The sequence below is a fragment of the Coffea arabica genome, chromosome 3e (genome assembly GCF_036785885.1).
Source record: "Coffea arabica cultivar ET-39 chromosome 3e, Coffea Arabica ET-39 HiFi, whole genome shotgun sequence".
In the NCBI taxonomy this organism is placed as follows: domain Eukaryota; kingdom Viridiplantae; phylum Streptophyta; class Magnoliopsida; order Gentianales; family Rubiaceae; genus Coffea; species Coffea arabica.
This window is the reverse complement of record NC_092315.1, coordinates 4,442,111-4,459,346: the sequence shown is the minus strand read 5'-3', so window position 1 is coordinate 4,459,346 and position 17,236 is coordinate 4,442,111. Positions and strand designations below refer to the sequence as shown.

At 34.9% G+C, this 17,236-nt stretch overlaps 2 protein-coding genes across 3 annotated transcripts; both read left to right on the top strand.

The window, feature by feature from the left end:
- The first annotated feature begins 2,878 nt into the window (after positions 1-2,878).
- Positions 2,879-7,533, top strand: LOC113734248 (1-aminocyclopropane-1-carboxylate oxidase homolog 11). Of its 2 annotated transcripts, XM_027260677.2 has the most exons (4): positions 2,879-3,626; positions 4,433-4,754; positions 4,854-5,138; positions 7,280-7,533. In XM_027260677.2, exons 1-3 carry the CDS (start codon positions 3,097-3,099, stop codon positions 5,109-5,111), a joined length of 1,110 nt encoding a protein of 369 aa, XP_027116478.2. In that variant the 5' UTR covers positions 2,879-3,096; the 3' UTR covers positions 5,112-5,138; positions 7,280-7,533. The 2 variants fall into 2 exon arrangements, with proteins under 2 accessions (XP_027116478.2, XP_027116477.2); XM_027260676.2 differs by lacking the exon at positions 7,280-7,533 and having other exon boundaries at positions 2,880-3,626; positions 4,854-5,333.
- A 4,147-nt stretch (positions 7,534-11,680) lies between these two features.
- Positions 11,681-14,392, top strand: LOC113734247 (uncharacterized). The gene has a single exon (XM_027260675.2). The coding sequence runs from the start codon at positions 12,299-12,301 to the stop codon at positions 14,135-14,137; it is 1,839 nt and encodes a 612-aa protein (XP_027116476.1). The 5' UTR covers positions 11,681-12,298; the 3' UTR covers positions 14,138-14,392.
- The last annotated feature ends 2,844 nt before the right edge of the window (positions 14,393-17,236 follow it).

Below are 17,236 nucleotides of genomic sequence, written 5' to 3'. Positions count from 1 at the left end.
AACTTTCTCAGAACAGATAAAGTTGTTTGGTAGGATTCACATGGCTGTTTTCTGGCTACAACGACTCGTGATCTTCTGGTTCTAATTTTATAATATGCTTTTGTGGATTATGTAGCCCAAATAGTCCAATATCTATCACGGTACAATTCATGGATGCATTGGTGCAAAGAATATTGTATTTTGCCTCTGCAACAGTCCACATGGACAACGATCTACGTAAACCCTGTTTTATATGTTGTGTCTCGTCTCACACGTAAAATCTACATGAAACCCTTTTTTCTTTTTCTTTTTTTGGAGATGCAATCCATATATATAGACCTGATCTATATAAGCATAATCCCAGAAGCAACCTTACCTGGGTTTGAGTTTGGTAACTGAGTGTATTCATGGGAAAGTTTGCAGAAATGTTAAAGATTGTTGTTGACTCACAAAAGCAATTTGGGAAGGTCATGGCCTCACGGGTCAAACAATCTTTGAATGATGAATTTGACACAAAACTTGAGTTGGATGTTGCAGTTTTAATGCCAACAGAAATTTAATGCCTATACAACGTAAAAAAAAAAAAAAACTTTTTTGTTTGCTTCCCATCTTGTGCTCCGAGAATAAAATGGAAAAAAGAAAAGGAAAAAACTGCATTAAGATTACCAAACAAGGCTAAATTTCAAGCCCAAGCAAAAAAATGGATAATTAAGATTTGTTGTCCCAACCAGATTAATTAAAATTATCTATCTGATTAATGGTTTTTCAAGTTGACACGAATGGTGTTGAATCTCTAAAATAATACACTTATCTAGCATTTGGAAGTTCCTCCACATTGTACTTCAAGATAATACAACTATTCTTTTCCTTACATGACTAGTAAATAAAATGATGTACCTCTCTTATTTATTTATTTTTGTAAGTGGGAGGTCTTGAACTCCTATTTACAATCCCTTCTACCAAAAATGACATACCTCTTTTTTTTTTATGAAACAAAAGTCGATATTATTAATAAACTAGGTTAAAATTCTTCAACACGTATGATTTGCTTGACAAAGATAGTTGCACTAATGGACAACATACATAAAACATATCATAGATATATTTGATCTAGAAAATCATTAGATTTAACAGATACAAAATATAAAAAATTACATTGTAAATTACGAACCGTCACATCTAACCAAGTTTGTGCATGCCTATTCTCTCAATCTTCTATCCAACTAGTTCAAGTTTAAAACTGATGTTGAGATTTGATGAAAAGATTCAAGAAATATATGGATCTAAAAAAAAAAATTCTTAGATCTGAGTAAAAATAACAAAAAATTAAACAATACTCACATTAGGATATTCTAAAAAAGAAGAAAACTCTCACTAATAAATACTAAGAGATTAAAAACGCTCATTGGAATGCGCTAAGAGAGACTTTATCAAACGTAAAACAAAAGCAACAGATGAAGAGCAAGGAAGACCTTGATTTGAAGTCAAGATTCCCTCCTATGAAAGAACAATAGTGGAGAGAAGGTTGATAGTAAAAAGAAGGTAAAATATGACATACTTCTTGTTTAAGCCAATCATATACTACTACTGTTTACATCACATCGTTCATTTACTTCAATCATTTTATATGCTTGGCCTTTTCTGGTGTTTGTGAACCATACATGTTTTACCTTAAAGTCATACACTGTATTGTTCATATAATATGAAGACTAACGAATTTTGTTTTCAACAAAAGCTCGTGTATAAGATTGGAAGTTATTCGAAGAGAAAATTTTGTAGCAATTCTTCTTCTTTGGCCCACCAGAAGTTGGAACGGCCTCATAGACATAGCCCTAAGACAATCATTTGGCGGTTCACCCCAACAAATTTGGGCTTCATAGGTATAGCCATGACATCACTATGGCAGGTACTTTGTCGATTTAAACAAAAAAATGTTAGAGGTGAAATAAAATAGTACAAAAATTGTTGTGACCATTCTTCCAACTGGATTGAGTAATTATCCAATTGTTAGAAAATGGTGTAGTCTATGATTCCGACATGTTTAATTTAAAATTGGACTAATGAAACTGAATATAGGACAAAATTTCTGATTATTGACCACATTTGTTGTAGTAATATTCACATTTGTTTTTTTTTTTTTTGTACATATATCATACTGTGTATTGTAGAATACAATACTCGATCCCTTCAAAACCTTCATCCCAACCGACATGCCTCCGTGAGGTACAAAAGAAAGAAGAACCCAGGGTAAATTGTTTTATTATTTTTTGCTTGAAAAAAAAAAGTGTTTTTCTTTTAAATTTTTTTCTGTCGTTTAAAAGTTCAAGATTTCATGCAACATGTGTCTCTCCTCAACAACAGGCCCGGGTTGGTCTAAAAATTTCAAGGCTCTCAGTCCTGGATCAACTAGAAATTAGAAATAATCATCAACATAAATTGTATCGACCTTAGCAACATGGCTTTCCAAGCTCCAGTTGTCTCCTTTGATTATTTGCGTTGTATAATTAGCGTTAGTTGGGCTTAAAACAGCTGCCCTATCATCAGTAGCGTAAGATGGTTATCACTATGTATTATTGGATCTTCGAGTACTAGCCTCTTTCTAATCAACTATCTCTAGAGTAGTTGGCCATCATATGTCTTGTGGGGTGGGAGATCAAGGTTCAAACCTCTTATCTTCCATCAAAGTTGCCACTTGATATGCTTTCTCTTAAATTCATATGAGTGGTACGATGGTGGTATAGTTCAATCTCCGTTGATTTCTCGTGACCCTGTTGGATCATCTGTTAGAATAAGTTAGAATAGGAGTATGAGTAGCTTTTAGACTGACCCGGAAAAAAGGACCAGTCTCCTTCCATTTCTTGGCCACGTGCATGATTCAAGCACGACAAGACCTGTGTTTAAACAAATGGTTATCAAATTGTCAGTGACGGATCAATTTGTGCATTTAATCGATCGATGAATCATCAAAGCCTAGCCTTCTCTCTCTCTCTCTCTCTCTTTGAACTTTGAAGTTCAGCAATCAACATCCCTTTTCACATTTCTTCGAAACTGAATCAAGCGTTTGATTTTTTCTAGCTTAACCAGCTCTTGCAGGCCACAGCTTAAGAGCGGAACAAAATGGTTGTCGCAGGCGGCAGAGAAGTTGAATCACATGCCTTCCCCAGTGATGATCGCGAAAGGGAATTGAAAGCCTTTGATGATTCCAAAGCCGGCGTCAAGGGACTATTCGACGCAGGAGTTACTAAGGTTCCTCGTATGTTTGTCCATGAGCACAACATTCCTGTAGTGAAATCCGGCAGTAGCAGTAAGCTTGATTATCGCGTTCCTGTGATTGACATGAGAGGTACTAACCATTCCGAGATTGTTAATCAGGTACGCCATGCATGTGAAAACTGGGGATTCTTTCAGGTAATCAATCATGGAACACCAGAAGTTACACTAGGCAATATGCTGGAAGGGGTGCGCTTCTTTCACGAACAAGAAGCTGAGGCAAAAAGGAAATACTATAGCCGGGATCTGGCCAAAAAAGTTGTGTATCACAGCAACATTGATTTGTATTATTCAAAGGCAGCTGTATGGAAAGATACCATTACTTTCAAAATGGTTCCTTGTCCACCAGAACCTGAAGAAATTCCCTTGGTTTGCAGGTTTTCATCTCTTGCTCCGTTTGTTTTCTTTAGTACTATAAAACATTTGAGAGTCAGAGTGCTTTTAAGAGTGCGTCTGATTAAACTGAAATCTGAAATTTAAAGTCTGAATTCATTAAATTATTGAATTATTAAATATTACATCTAATACATTTAAGAGCATATCACATTCAGTGGTAAGTGAATGGTTTATCACAGAATTTTGGAAGCAAGTTTTATCTAGAAAATTTAGTGCCACTTAATTAATTCAGATGTTTAATTTTTGATTATCAAACGGTCTGAATATGTTAAGATATGAATTTATTAAGTTTAAATGTTGAACCTCAAACAGGACCTCAAACTATCACAACACTAGGAAAGTAGCAAGTTAGAAGTGTGATTGTAAAAATTACAAACAGTTCTCAACCTCTCAATTCTCCCAAACCTAATTAAGGTATTCCATTTCCTTTATCCTTAAATTGTACTTACATCCCACCTCTAATTTTAGACACTCTTGTGATCTTCTAAAGTTTTAGGTGATGCTACGAACTCTTAGTCATTGGGACAAGAGGAATCAAGGGTTATGTACTAAATTTCACTTGGCCATTACAGATATTGAAGTCCAATCTATTTGCAGATCAAAGCTACAAACAAATATTCATAACATTTACTTAAACTTGTACACTTGAGGAATCTTACTAGCACTTGATCAATATGTGCTCTAGAGATAGACAAATGTATAGATATACAACATGTATGCTTTTCATTACGTGTATCCCAGATCTTTGACTTCTTTGAAGCTTTAACTATACTTGTTTATGCTGCAGGGATGCATCAATTGAATACTCGAAATGCGCGATGGAATTGGCCCTTATCCTGTTACGGTTGGTCTCAGAGGCTGCAGGACTCGATGCTACGCTTCTTGAAAACATTGGCTGTGCTGATGGACTTGTGGTGAAGGGGCATTACTATCCACCTTGTCCTGAACCAGAACTGACTTTTGGTACTGCTGATCATACAGATAATGATTTTCTGACCATAATCCTTCAAGATGAACTTGGCGGCCTTCAAGTTTTACATAAAGATGAATGGGTTGATGTCTCTCCTTTGCCCGGTGCCTTAGTAATTAACCTGGGAGACATGCTTCAGGCAAGTTTTGCTTTCATAATTACTCCATAATATAGCTCAGTATTTGGAGAAATTACACAAAAATTTTGAAAAAAAAAAACTGGTACCTTCTTGATGCAGATTGTGACAAATGATAAATTCAAAAGTGTTCGTCATAGAGTACTCGCTAATAAGATCGGACCTAGAATTTCGGTGGCAAGTTTCCTCAGGCCACAATACGGTGAAGGGTATGTTTCGCGACCATATGGACCTGTCAAGGAGCTATTGTCAGAAGAAAACCCTCCAGTCTACAGGGAGACTACCATTGAAGAGTATACAAAATGCTTCCTAATGAAAGCCATGGATGGAAATGCTGCATTATCACATTTCAGGTCATGAAAGAAAGTTAAAACTGGGTTGATTGAGGTATTATTCCTTAGACTAAATAGGTCTCGGATTGAAGTCTGATTAACATTCAGGTAGGATTTTGCAAAAGAAGATGTTCAAAATTTTAGTCTCAAAGCAAAATATTTTGGAATTTTAATGTTGTCTTTATTGATTTTTAAGATCTATTGTGTAAATTGATTTTCAAATCTATTTAAATTTATTGCATATTTAATATATTTTTAGCCAAAAGTATATTATTCATCCAAAAAAAAAAATAACTTTTAGGAAATTAAAAAGGCTACCCACCTAGAATGTCACTAATGGAGGGGATAGTTTAGGCCCAATTACGACAAGAATTAAAAAGCAAGGACTACTACACATTCATATTCATATTCATGCAAGCTCTCAATTGTTTGAACATTGAAATTGAGCTCGTTGTACATCACAAATTGATCACACATATTGATGCTATGATTATATATCTCAATTATGGCCATCCTAACCATACACGAATAAAAACATATTGGGCAAACTGAAAAAATGAACAGATGCAATTCGTCTGCTTTAGATTTTTGTAAAATTTAATTATAAAGAATAATCAGAATTAGTAAAAGTTATTCTTTGATTAATTAAATATTTTATTTTTTTTGGATATTAAAAATTTTTTAATTTGAATACACAAGTAAACTAAAATATTATCAAAATTAGTTATTTAAAATCAGAATCTATAATCAAATAAAATAATCAATCGACAGCAAGCTAGAAATTCAATTGAGAACTATATGAGGTCCATGAGCACATATCGAATGGTGTCTTTGCACCTAGCCCTCGAAACCAAATCATGTCCATGATCAGATGGGCTCTGACGATTGGGTGAATTGTGAGTAACATTTGGTCCACACTGCGTGTTTGGGATGTTTAGGATTTAGATTTGGGTCAGGCTGTTTGGGTCTTTGATAGGGCTCATCATAACTTCTCTTGCAGAGGTGACTCTGTTGCAACTGCACCAAATTAATGACAGCACAGGATAATTGTCTGAAAATTGTGTGTTTGGATAGGAGATTATTTGAAATAATATATTTTGGATGAGCGCTGTATTATTTTTTATGATATGATATATGTGAGATAAAAAAATAATTAAAAATATAAAAAGGTGGTTATAAAATGTGTTTATGACGCAATTAAATAATATTTTGCAAATAATCTCTTGTCCAAACAAATAAAATCATATTTTTCTTTGTATTCTAAATTGCATCACCCCTTAACAGCTTGATAAAATTATGAGATTCGTTTACAATAAACTTAACGACATGGGCTGCATCAGATAGAAGGGAATAGAAAAAACGTGTAAAAGAATAAAAAGTTGTGTCAGTTTTTGCTCTTATCAACTTACACAATAGTCTCATACTTGTTTTGGTACCCTTGTTTGATCACTTTTTTTGTTTAATTTGTTGTTTGGTTTTAATAATGTCAATGAAGAAGATATGTCCCCTGGCACAGCTTTACAACTACTCCCCCCCCCCCCCCCCAGTTAAATAATTGAGGTTGTTTTGCTGTAGACTTTGCAAGATAATCAAGAAAGAAGAGGGTTGGGTTCAGCAGTAAAGTAGAAGGGATTGTACGCAGAAACTCCTGAGTTCAAAACCTCCTGCTTAAAAAATAAAAAGAAAGCTGATCAAAAGTTTGTATTTGATAGCTCCTTTTGATAATTACTCGACCATGGATGCGTAATGGAGGGCTTACCAATCAGGTAGCTGAGAGAAATAGCTACAGGCGTAGTGGCCATCATATTAGAGTTTAGACAGCAACCAACAGTAGGTGAAAGCAATTTTCTGATTTAGGTCAGCTGCCTGATAGGTTTTTTTGAAAGCTCTAGCCATGTTTTTGATATATATAATAAAATATGTGCATGAATTGGCTTCTTTCCGAAATATACACCATGGCATGCCATGTTTTTGCTGGAGTTTACATTCATGTGCTGGCGGACTTGAAATCTCTTTTCTCCAACTGGTCCGATCCGACCATATGGTGGTGGTCTTCAAAATGCTAAATAGTCTTGTTTTCTTCTGCTTTACATCATTTTCAGTAAGCCCTTTTACTTTATTTTGCATCTAGATAATACCTAAATACATCAGGTCTCATAATGTTTTGTGTACTGATTTTTGGCTTTTTTGATTCAGGAAAAGAAAAGATGGCAGGAACTTTATATATGCTGAGAGACCACTTCATAAAAGGTCTTAAAAGCAGCAGTTTAGGACTTTAGGCTGTTTTCAAGGGTTGGTGAAAGTAAGAAGCTAGTTATTGCAGCCTGAAGCATTGGGCACAACATGATGATTACCCAAGTCGAGCAAATAAACCAAAATAGCTTCCAACAAATTTGCCAAAATTATGAATGGAAGTCGCTTTATTATGATATAGTAGTGAGAAAATTTGATGGAACTTCACTTTTCTCCAATTTTGGTTCAACTCTAATTTTAAACGGAGGAAATCAATTAATATGTTTTACAACTTGGTGTATGTATATATATATATATATATATATGTGTGTATGTGTGTATACATAAATGACATATTCTGATTTAATGTTTCTTAGTTGTTCACGGCTAGCAATTCAAAATTGAAATGCTGCAAAAAGCTTTGCATGGGTTATTATACCTCCATGGAGGGAGTTTTTCTTTTAGAAAAGTTGGGGATTCCTTGAACCTTTTGCATTGATATTCATGGACAAGAATAGAAGCTTTGGTTTATATGATTACGAACGTGAATGATGCTGATTTGTTTTGTCATCGAATTAGTCCTAGACGCCAACTTAAGCGTCCAACATTTTTTTTTTTATATAAAAAAATGTCGTCATTTTATTAAATCTGCACTAATGGCAGAAATTATATCAGTCATATACAGATATCAACCATACACAGATATAAACAGATTTGAAGAATAAATACTTTGTCACTATAGATCTGGAAAATCAGTAGAATATTACATTGAACCTCCAAAAAAAATTAAAAGATAAAAGTACTTATAGTCCCAAGATCATTTATGTATGTTTCCAACTATAACTATACTGCTTGCTTCTTCCCATATTTGCTAATAAACTGATTCAAATTCAGATGTTAAAGTGAAATCTGACAAGGTAAATTTAAGAAATCTCAAATCTGATAACGACAACCAAATTCAGAAAAAAAAAAAAATAGCTCTAATACAAGAAATAGACTAATTACAAAAACTCACATTAAAAATCCCTAGAAGAGAAGGAAACTCTCGTTAGAAATCTTTGAAAGATAAGAAACTCTCGTTATAAAATCTCTAGGAGAAGAGAAAACTTTTACGAGGAATCTTTTAGAGAGAAGAAACTCTCACTAAAAAAAATCAAACCCCACGAGGGATTTTATTGTAAACACGGAAAACAGAATAAAAAAGGACATGGGAACGTCCAACCTTTTAATTAAAAGACGTCTGCTAGTCTGAAAATCAATCAAACCGATCCCACAAAGTAAGCAATTATGCCCACATTTTCATATCCTTTAAGCTTACCATTATGAATTAGTATCTACTGACTAGTTGGTACATAGTGGTTAGCAAATTGATGACTTTTTGTATCAATCTTTAAGCTGTACAATTGGTCAAAAAGCAAGACATAAAACTTCAAAACACAAAAGAACAAAAGCAACCGTCCCTCCAATTCCATGCCGATATTGACATGGACAAGGCTTTGTAAATTAGCAGTATATATTTTAGAGCCATAAAAAGAACTCGTGGGGCAAGTCCAACAGCCTTCTCCTATATTCTCCACTCAGGATATGATTCCAACTGCAAACGTACATTCATATTTGGAGGGAAACCGCTTCAACCATCATCATGTTCTTCATTCCTTAGTACTTGTAAGTTTGTTACTACTATTTTGATTTGTAGAAGACGGCCATAATTCATTGACTGACATCACATACTTAGGTTCGCCCTATTTTTTTTTTCAATATAAAATCGGTCCAAGTAATCAAAAAATGTTTTATATTTTAGCTATTAATCTTTGCATACCTTGAGCCTTTTTTTTTTTTTTTTTTTTTTCTCTTGAGGCCCTCGTAGTTAGTTGCAATAGCTACAAGCTATACAAATGACATAAATCTACAATAAGGCGTCCACTAAATTAATGTAGATGCACTCGAGCATTAGTGAAGGGAAATACTACTTGAAAGATTGAATTGAAATAAGGTGCAGGCTTGACTATAGGTCAGCGGTTTAAATCTCTGCACCTGTAGCAAAATTTAAGAATGTGCAATAATGCTTCTCTTTGGTTTAGAGGTAGGATCATCTCCTTCTAATTTTGCCTTGACGCAACTGAGCTCTCTCCTAGTACAGATTGAGTTGAGTAGGAGTTGACAATTGATTAAAACAAAAAAGGAAATATATCACTCTACCACTACGAATCATAATTAAAGAAGAAAGATTTAAAATTCATTCAATACCATTTAATATGCATGGTGAAGTGAAACTTAGCAGATAGTCCACTCCACTATCCCTCTTTAATTGGTAGTTAGTCCTTCAATTAAGATGTTACCGATAGAAAATGGGATGCATTTTAATTAATTAAAATACAAAAACAAATTATGGAGAACTTTTTTGAGCATCATTTTTCTGATTTTTAACACGACAATAATTTGAAGTTTAGGGAAGAAAAATTTTCTTCCAAACAAAGCAGGTTTCCCACTGTAGTGGATCGGAGCCGATATATTTACTAGCCTTCTTTGATCAGTGCAACTCCAACATTCCACTTTACTTTGACCCATGATCCAAAGAGAGTAGATGTTCTGACTCCAATCAATCAAGCTCTTCAGCAACAATTAATGAAACGTTAAAAGGAACTACTAGTCAAGACTGAATTGATTGGTTCCATTTGATTCTCTAAATTGTTCACTTTCCAGATTCCATTTTCTTAATTTATTGTTCTAAACATGTAGGATAAATACTGGTCAACATGCCTGGATACGAAAATGCATGTTCTGGGTCTATCTAAACACTTCTCATGATGTTTGATCCGAATCCACAGTAAAAGATAATTGGCTTAGGTGCCCTTGGTGTAGTGGATGGGTAGTTTCTTTTCGTCATCCTGTGTTTTGTCTTTGGATCTCTTGCTTGAGTGCATGGTTGGAAGAAAGATTTGTCTTTGTTATATAGAACAAAGTTACCAACTCCAACTTTGGTCACCTTTTGACAAAATCATCCCATAACTTAAAGTCTTGTTACCATCTATTCGTTGTTGGTTCCTCTTATTATATTTGAGTATCAAAACCAAAATCACATCCATAATTACTCTATACTTTTCAAGCTAAAATCTTGACAGTGATGTAAAGTCTTTCCTTCCATCTTCATCCTTTCACGTCTCGTTACTCCTCCTCAACATTCAAACATATAGCATTTTCCACGTTCTTTAGGAACAGCTTTTGGTTCTCTTCTTAGGAAATTTCACAAGAAATAAAAAGGGGGATGTATTCATCAACTTCTTAGCAACTCCAATCCAACTACGCATGGCCGTGGGATACCCGTTGGACTCTTTAACCTTGTTGATTGCGTGATGGAATTCCCCCTCTAAAAAAAAAAATATCCTTCTCGAAGAAGATAAAATTGTGTACACATTTGACTTTGGAATTGGAACCAACCTTCTTCCAACTGTTGGACTTCTGATTGAATGTTTTCCAACCCCAAAAGAATAGAAGCACATCAGAATTTTCAACCCTCTTACCAACCAAATACTAGAGATTTCCAGCCTCTGAATGACCTTAAATTCGTCATATTTCATCATACATGTCTCTCTGCCTAGAATTCACCAAGAACATTTAAGACATCATTGCATAATGGTCTATACCAAGCGAATGTTAGGTTTCATTCACACTCATGGCCCCTAAATAGCTAAGAATTCACAATTAACACAAATTTGATTTTTAACATATAAACTACAAATTGAGAAAGAACCAACCAAACAAGGGTTTATCAAAAAGTCTATTTTTATTTTTTATTTTTATAAATATCATAATTTCATTAAAATTTGTACTAATGACAGAAGTTACGTAATTAAATATACACAAATATCAATTAAGTCTGTTTTTGTTTGACAAGTGAAAAATATCGAACAATTATTGTCAGTTATGGGTTGAAATTTGATATATAACTAACCTCCAACACCTAGAGATATAAGTCCTCAAATCCTGATTTTCTCACTATTTTTACAATGAGCACTTCTTTTTTTTTTTTTTGTCAAAATACAATGAACACTTCACTAAATCCAAATCTTGGTCACTTCCAAACAACATGGTATAGGCCAACCTATCAAGTCCCCTATTTAAAGTTCACCATGTGTTCATTAATGCATGCCCGAACAGCGTCCTGGTTCAAAATTTTTTATCCTGGTTAAAGTGTTGACCACTAGAATTTTGACCCTCACAAATGTGGTAAAACTTTGAACGCGAGAAGTTTGACCCTCACAAATGTGGTGAAACTTTGAAGGGAGATCCTTTAAAGAAAAAACTTTGAAAGGAGAATTTCGCAAGGAACACTAATCGCCCTTTAATTAAAGAGATTTGATTTGAGCCAACACTCAAAAACAGAAAAAAATCACAGTAAAGGAAAATCAGAAAGACAAACTCAAAAACAAAAACGAAAGGTGCAGACGTGATGTATGGGTACCCCATAAAACAACGCTTTGGCCTCCTTCAAACACTTCCAATTGCCTTTTCGAAAACATCATGACATATCCATGAAATTTACACCCAGAATCATATATAGACCGAAGCTTTGCTGAAAGCCAATCAATTCTTACTTCTTTTCCCTCCATTTTCTCCCACAGTTCCTTCTCTCTATTCATCAATCAATTGCACCTTCACCATGCTTGCAAGAATGCACTGTACTACTACTGAAGCCATGCCTATTGCTTCCTTATGAGCATTGTCCTCACTTTTCTAAGCACAAAATCATTGGCCCTTTTCAGCATTCTTGAATACAAGTTTGTTTTCTTCCTTATACCCCAACAAAATCCCAACTTTTTTTTTTCTCTGTGTTGCATTTTTTTCAAGCCCCAAGTAAAGGTGTGTCCATGAATTTGTTGTTTTTGGACATTTTGAAGCATCTGAATGTTGAGGGCTGCTGGTCAGATCTAAAAGACAAAAACTTGAGCTTGTAGATCTTATCCAGAAGAAGGATTGGTCGAGATGGTGGCGGAGCCTTGGTTAATAAAGATGGGAAATCAGGTAAGTGGCAGTTTCAAGAATTCTTTAGCTCTGGAAAATCCCAAAAAATCATCTTCTGGTAATAAAAAACAAGGCCAGCAAGAGAAGAAAATTATTGGGATTCTTTCATTCGAAGTTGCTAATGTGATGTCTAAGATTATTTATCTTCATAAATCTTTAGCTGATAGTGAAATTTTTAAGCTTAAAAATGAGATCTTGAATTCTGAAGGGATAAAGAAACTAGTTTCTGATGATGAAACAAGGCTTTTAGAATTAGCCCTTGTTGAAAAACTTGATGATTTGCAAAGGGTTGCTAGTGTTGTATCTAGGTTGGGAAAGAAATGTACAATACCTGCTCTGCAGGGTTTTGAGCATGTTTATGGGGATATTATGTCTGGGGTGATTGATGTAAAGGAATTGGGATTTTTGGTTAAGGATATGGAGGGAAGAGTGAGGAAAATGGAAAGATATGTCAGTTTTACAGCTAATTTATACCATGAAATGGAGGTTCTTAATGAGTTGGAAATTGCCACTAAGAAGTTTCAACAGAACCAACATGAAGAGAGTAGGAAGGCCTTTGAGCAGAAGTTAGTTTGGCAGAAACAGGATGTTAGGCATTTGAAGGATGTGTCCCTTTGGAATCAGACTTATGATAAGGTTGTAGAGTTGTTGGCTAGAACTGTTTGTACAATTTATGCAAGGATTGCTTTGGTTTTTGGGGATGCGATTTTAAGGAGGGATTCGTTGAATGGTGCAGTTTCAGGGCCACAGGTTGGTTTTAGTGGGAGTTTGCGTCATATGAAGCAAGATTATGAAGCAAAATCGGGCCAGATAAACGGTGAGTGTGGTGTTCAGGTAGGGACTGACTTGATGAAACAAACTTTGAGCAAGAGTGTTGGTAATCATCATTCCGGACTGATGGAAAAGAAGGTGTTGGAGAATAAAGGTGTCAACTATGATAGGCCAAAGGCTGGAATGCAGCGAAGTGAAGCTGGCTTATTTAGTCCTGAGGATTTTAACTTCACTTGTGGGATAGGGCCTGGAAGGTTGTTTATGGAATGCCTTAGCTTGAGCAGTTCTACCTCAAAAGTAGATGATGACGATGATGATACAGTTAATTACGATCGATCTAGTCAAATTTCCAGCTGTTGCAGTGTTGCAAATGGTTTGAAGAGGGAGCATCCTGCACTCTCAGGTTTATTGAGTCGGTCCGTCAGTGGAGATCCAAGGAAACTTCAAAGTAATGTGGCAAACGGTGCAAAATTTGGCTCCAAAAGTAAGCTGTTTGTTTATGCTCCTGACTGCACTGTTGGAGGCTCTGCGCTAGCCCTGCATTATGCAAATGTTATCATCGTGATAGAGAAGCTGCTCCGTTATCCACATTTGGTTGGTGAGGAAGCCAGGGATGACCTCTATCAGATGCTGCCAACAAGCTTAAGAAAAACTTTGAAGAGTAAACTGAAAGCTTATGTGAAAGACTTAGCTATCTATGATGCTCCTCTGGCCCATGATTGGAAGGAAAGGCTTGATGAGATACTGAAGTGGCTTGCCCCCATGGCGCATAACATGATCAGGTGGCAAAGCGAACGTAATTTTGAGCAGCAGCAGATAGTTACCAAGACAAATGTGCTGTTGCTCCAAACCTTGTACTTTGCTGACCAGGCAAAGACGGAGGCTGCAATCTGTGAGCTACTGGTTGGTTTGAACTACATATGCCGCTATGAGCATCAGCAAACTGCTCTATTGGATTGTGCAAGCAGTTTCGATTTTGAGGACTGTATGGAGTGGCAAATGCAACTTCGGGCTTCTTTTCAATCTTGAGTATAGGTTGACTTGTACAATGCTAGGTGGTAATTTCTCAACTTTCTGCATTGTATAATACAAGTATAAGATAGTTTAACAGATGTGAATATCAAAGAAAATATGAATCCCAAAAATGGAGCAGCACTCAATGTAATTGTATTGCAAGAAACGGATTCACAAGTATGACGGTCCACATTGGAAGTCTGTTTTCAAGTACTTTAGCTTTTATGTATGCAGTAGCTTTTGCGTATAAAAGTAGATATTCCTTCTTTATCTACTATTCTCTGATTCTTGAGTTCAACTCTTTTGAAGTTGCATCTCCTGGTTGCATTTCTGATATTTGTGAGGTCAGACCACAAAAAACTACAAGTATGACAATCAAATTAGGTGTCTACAAGGAATTTACACTTGTTGACTTTTGCAACCACAACTCAATATTGCACATATCCATACAATACATTGTCGGATGCGCCAAGAATTTCTTGTGGTTTACAACCTCAGGTGTTTAGAAATGGATATGCAGCATGGAGATTGATTATATTAGAATCACAAATCTTCTGCTTGAGGTTCTTCTTTATCCCAAACTGTCGAGCTGAGTCAGTCAGCAAGTAGGTGAGAGAGACTTCGTTAATAACTTGCTGGAGGTGGGAATTATACACTACAGATTACTATTCCACTATTCTTTCACCCGTTGTCAAGGAGAAATACTCTAACTGCCTGCAATTTGCGTTATTTTTTTCTCATTTGAAAAGAATTCTTCAATGCGGTGGATTGCTGGAATTGAATGCTTGGAAAGGACAAAACAACATCGTTTGTTTTATACTGTTTTGACAACGTGTTTTGAAAAATTTTAAACACAAGTTTTAGATTATATGAAAATTTTTGCTTTAATATAATATTATAACACTTTTTATGATGTGATGTATGTAAGATAAAATGATAATTGAGAATTATATTTATGATTCAAATAAAATAATATTTAAAACTTTTTTCTTTGCGGATTGTGATATCCAATGGGATCATATATCCAGATTCTTCTTTTATTTTTAATATACTTTGACTTATTTTGAGCAAAATTTCACTTTCCTTTAAAATTTTCAGTGAAGTTCAAACATGATAATTAATTTCTACTAGGCTATTAGCAAAGCCCAAAAGTCACAGACCCTGAGTTGAAGTTCTTAAACAAAACGACCTCGTTAGACAGCCTTCTCTAGCAAATTATTCAGCAGTTGACAAATAACTACACCCGATTTTTTTTTTTAATTTTTGGGTAAAATAAAGAAAAGTTCCTGTGGTTAGGCGAATCTACAAAAAAAGGCCCATATATTTTCAAAATATACATTTCGGTACCTTGTGGTTTGAACTAATCTAAAAAAGTGACGAAAATCCTTTGAATTAACGGATTTAAGATACACACACCTCTTTTGCTAGTATTTGCACTGAAAACAAATAAAGTTTTAATTGATATACCTATTATACCCTTAGAATTAAATAAAAGGGTAAAATGCAGAAAAGGTTTCCGTGGTGAAGCAAACATATAGAAAATGTTCCCTGTGGTTTCCAATCATATAATCCGGTACTTAATGGTTTGAACTAATATAAAAAAAATGATTAAAAAATCATTTAAATTAACGAGTTTGAAATAAATGCGCTCGTATTTCAAGTGCTTGACTTGAAAAATAATTTTTTAAATCAACTTTTAGCTAATATATTTATTAAACCCCTTAGTCCTTAGAGCTCATAAAATTCTCAAAAACCATCCAAAACTCCTAAATGCAACTCACTTTATTTCTATATACAAAATAAATGAATCAAAATTTTCAAATACAACTCATTTTATTTCTATATACAAATAAATAAATAAAAACTCTCAAATACAATTCACCTTATCCCTATACACAAAATAAATAAATAAAAATAAAATACCACCATTATCTCTTTCTCCACCACCACCTCCATCTCTCACCACCACCTTCTCCTTCTCCTTCTATCGCCACCTTCTCCTCCATCATCACTTTCCTTCTTTCTCATCTCCCTTTCCCTCTCCCCTGTATCATACTCCATCTTATCACCTCACGGTTACTTCTCTACACTATCTTTCCTTTCAACGACCATGGTTGGTTGAGAGAGAGAGAGAGAGAGGGAAGAAGGTGCGATGAAGAGATTGCAACTAGATCGCCCCTTCCCTGCACACCCTTCCTTTCCTCCTACAACAGATCTAGTCACAAGAAGAAGGTGAGAAGGTATGGGAAAAGGGCTGCAAGGATAGGGAAAGTGGGTGCAAGAGAGGGAAAGGAGGAGGAAGAGGGAGGGGAAGAGAAAGGAGGAAAAAGAAGGGGGAGGGGATTTAGATGAAGAGGAGAGTGGGGGTGAAAGGTGGAGAATGGTGATGCCATCAATAGGTGACCATAGGGGGTTTTTCCATAGGTCCGTTCAACCATAAGGTGTTTTCCATATATTTGCTTAATCAGAATGGTTGTTACGGTCTTTTTTGCCCACATATATTAGGATAATTGTGCCATTTCATCCACCTCTATTAGTTTTGACAATTTTCATTGTTGTTTCAAATTTGTTCAAACAATAAGGGGTTGGAATGTATGATTTGAAACCATAAGAGATTTTTTTGCAAGTTAGCTTGGGGTTTTTTTAATATTTTACCCTAAAATTTCTTTTATAGTAGATAGGAAGGTTTGAACTCGGATCTTCTCACTTACATTCTCTTTCTCCAAACCATCCAACCTATTCCCCTTCCATAATTCAACCGATTCAATTCTTTTACTGTAACATTTTTTTTAATTTTTTAAAATTTATCCTAAAAATTTATTATTAAGGATAATTTCAAAAACCTTCCCTAAGATTTCTAATAATTATAGTCACTCTCTTAAAGTTTAAAAAATTATGAAAACCTTCCCTAAAAAGTATGTCTTGGTAACAATTAATGATGTAAGTAAAAATAAATCTAATGAATATCCAATATTATCCCTCTCTGATATTTAAAATAAATTAAATGCTAAAAGTTCAACTATCACGATTATCCGTTAGGTGAAAATTTCAAATTAACTTTTTACAGGAAAATTTAAACCACGTTTTGAAAGCATTCTTTTTTGACATTTTGGA

What these genes read in the sequence shown, in the direction of transcription:
- LOC113734247 (XM_027260675.2), top strand. Translation starts at nt 12,299, where the DNA reads ATGGTGGCGGAGCCTTGGTTAATAAAGATGGGAAATCAGGTAAGTGGC.
- LOC113734248 (XM_027260677.2), top strand. Translation starts at nt 3,097, where the DNA reads ATGGTTGTCGCAGGCGGCAGAGAAGTTGAATCACATGCCTTCCCCAGT. An exon ending in GAAATTCCCTTGGTTTGCAG is followed by an intron (nt 3,627 to 4,432) that starts GTTTTCATCTCT and finishes TTTATGCTGCAG; the next exon opens with GGATGCATCAATTGAATACT. An exon ending in ACCTGGGAGACATGCTTCAG is followed by an intron (nt 4,755 to 4,853) that starts GCAAGTTTTGCT and finishes TTCTTGATGCAG; the next exon opens with ATTGTGACAAATGATAAATT.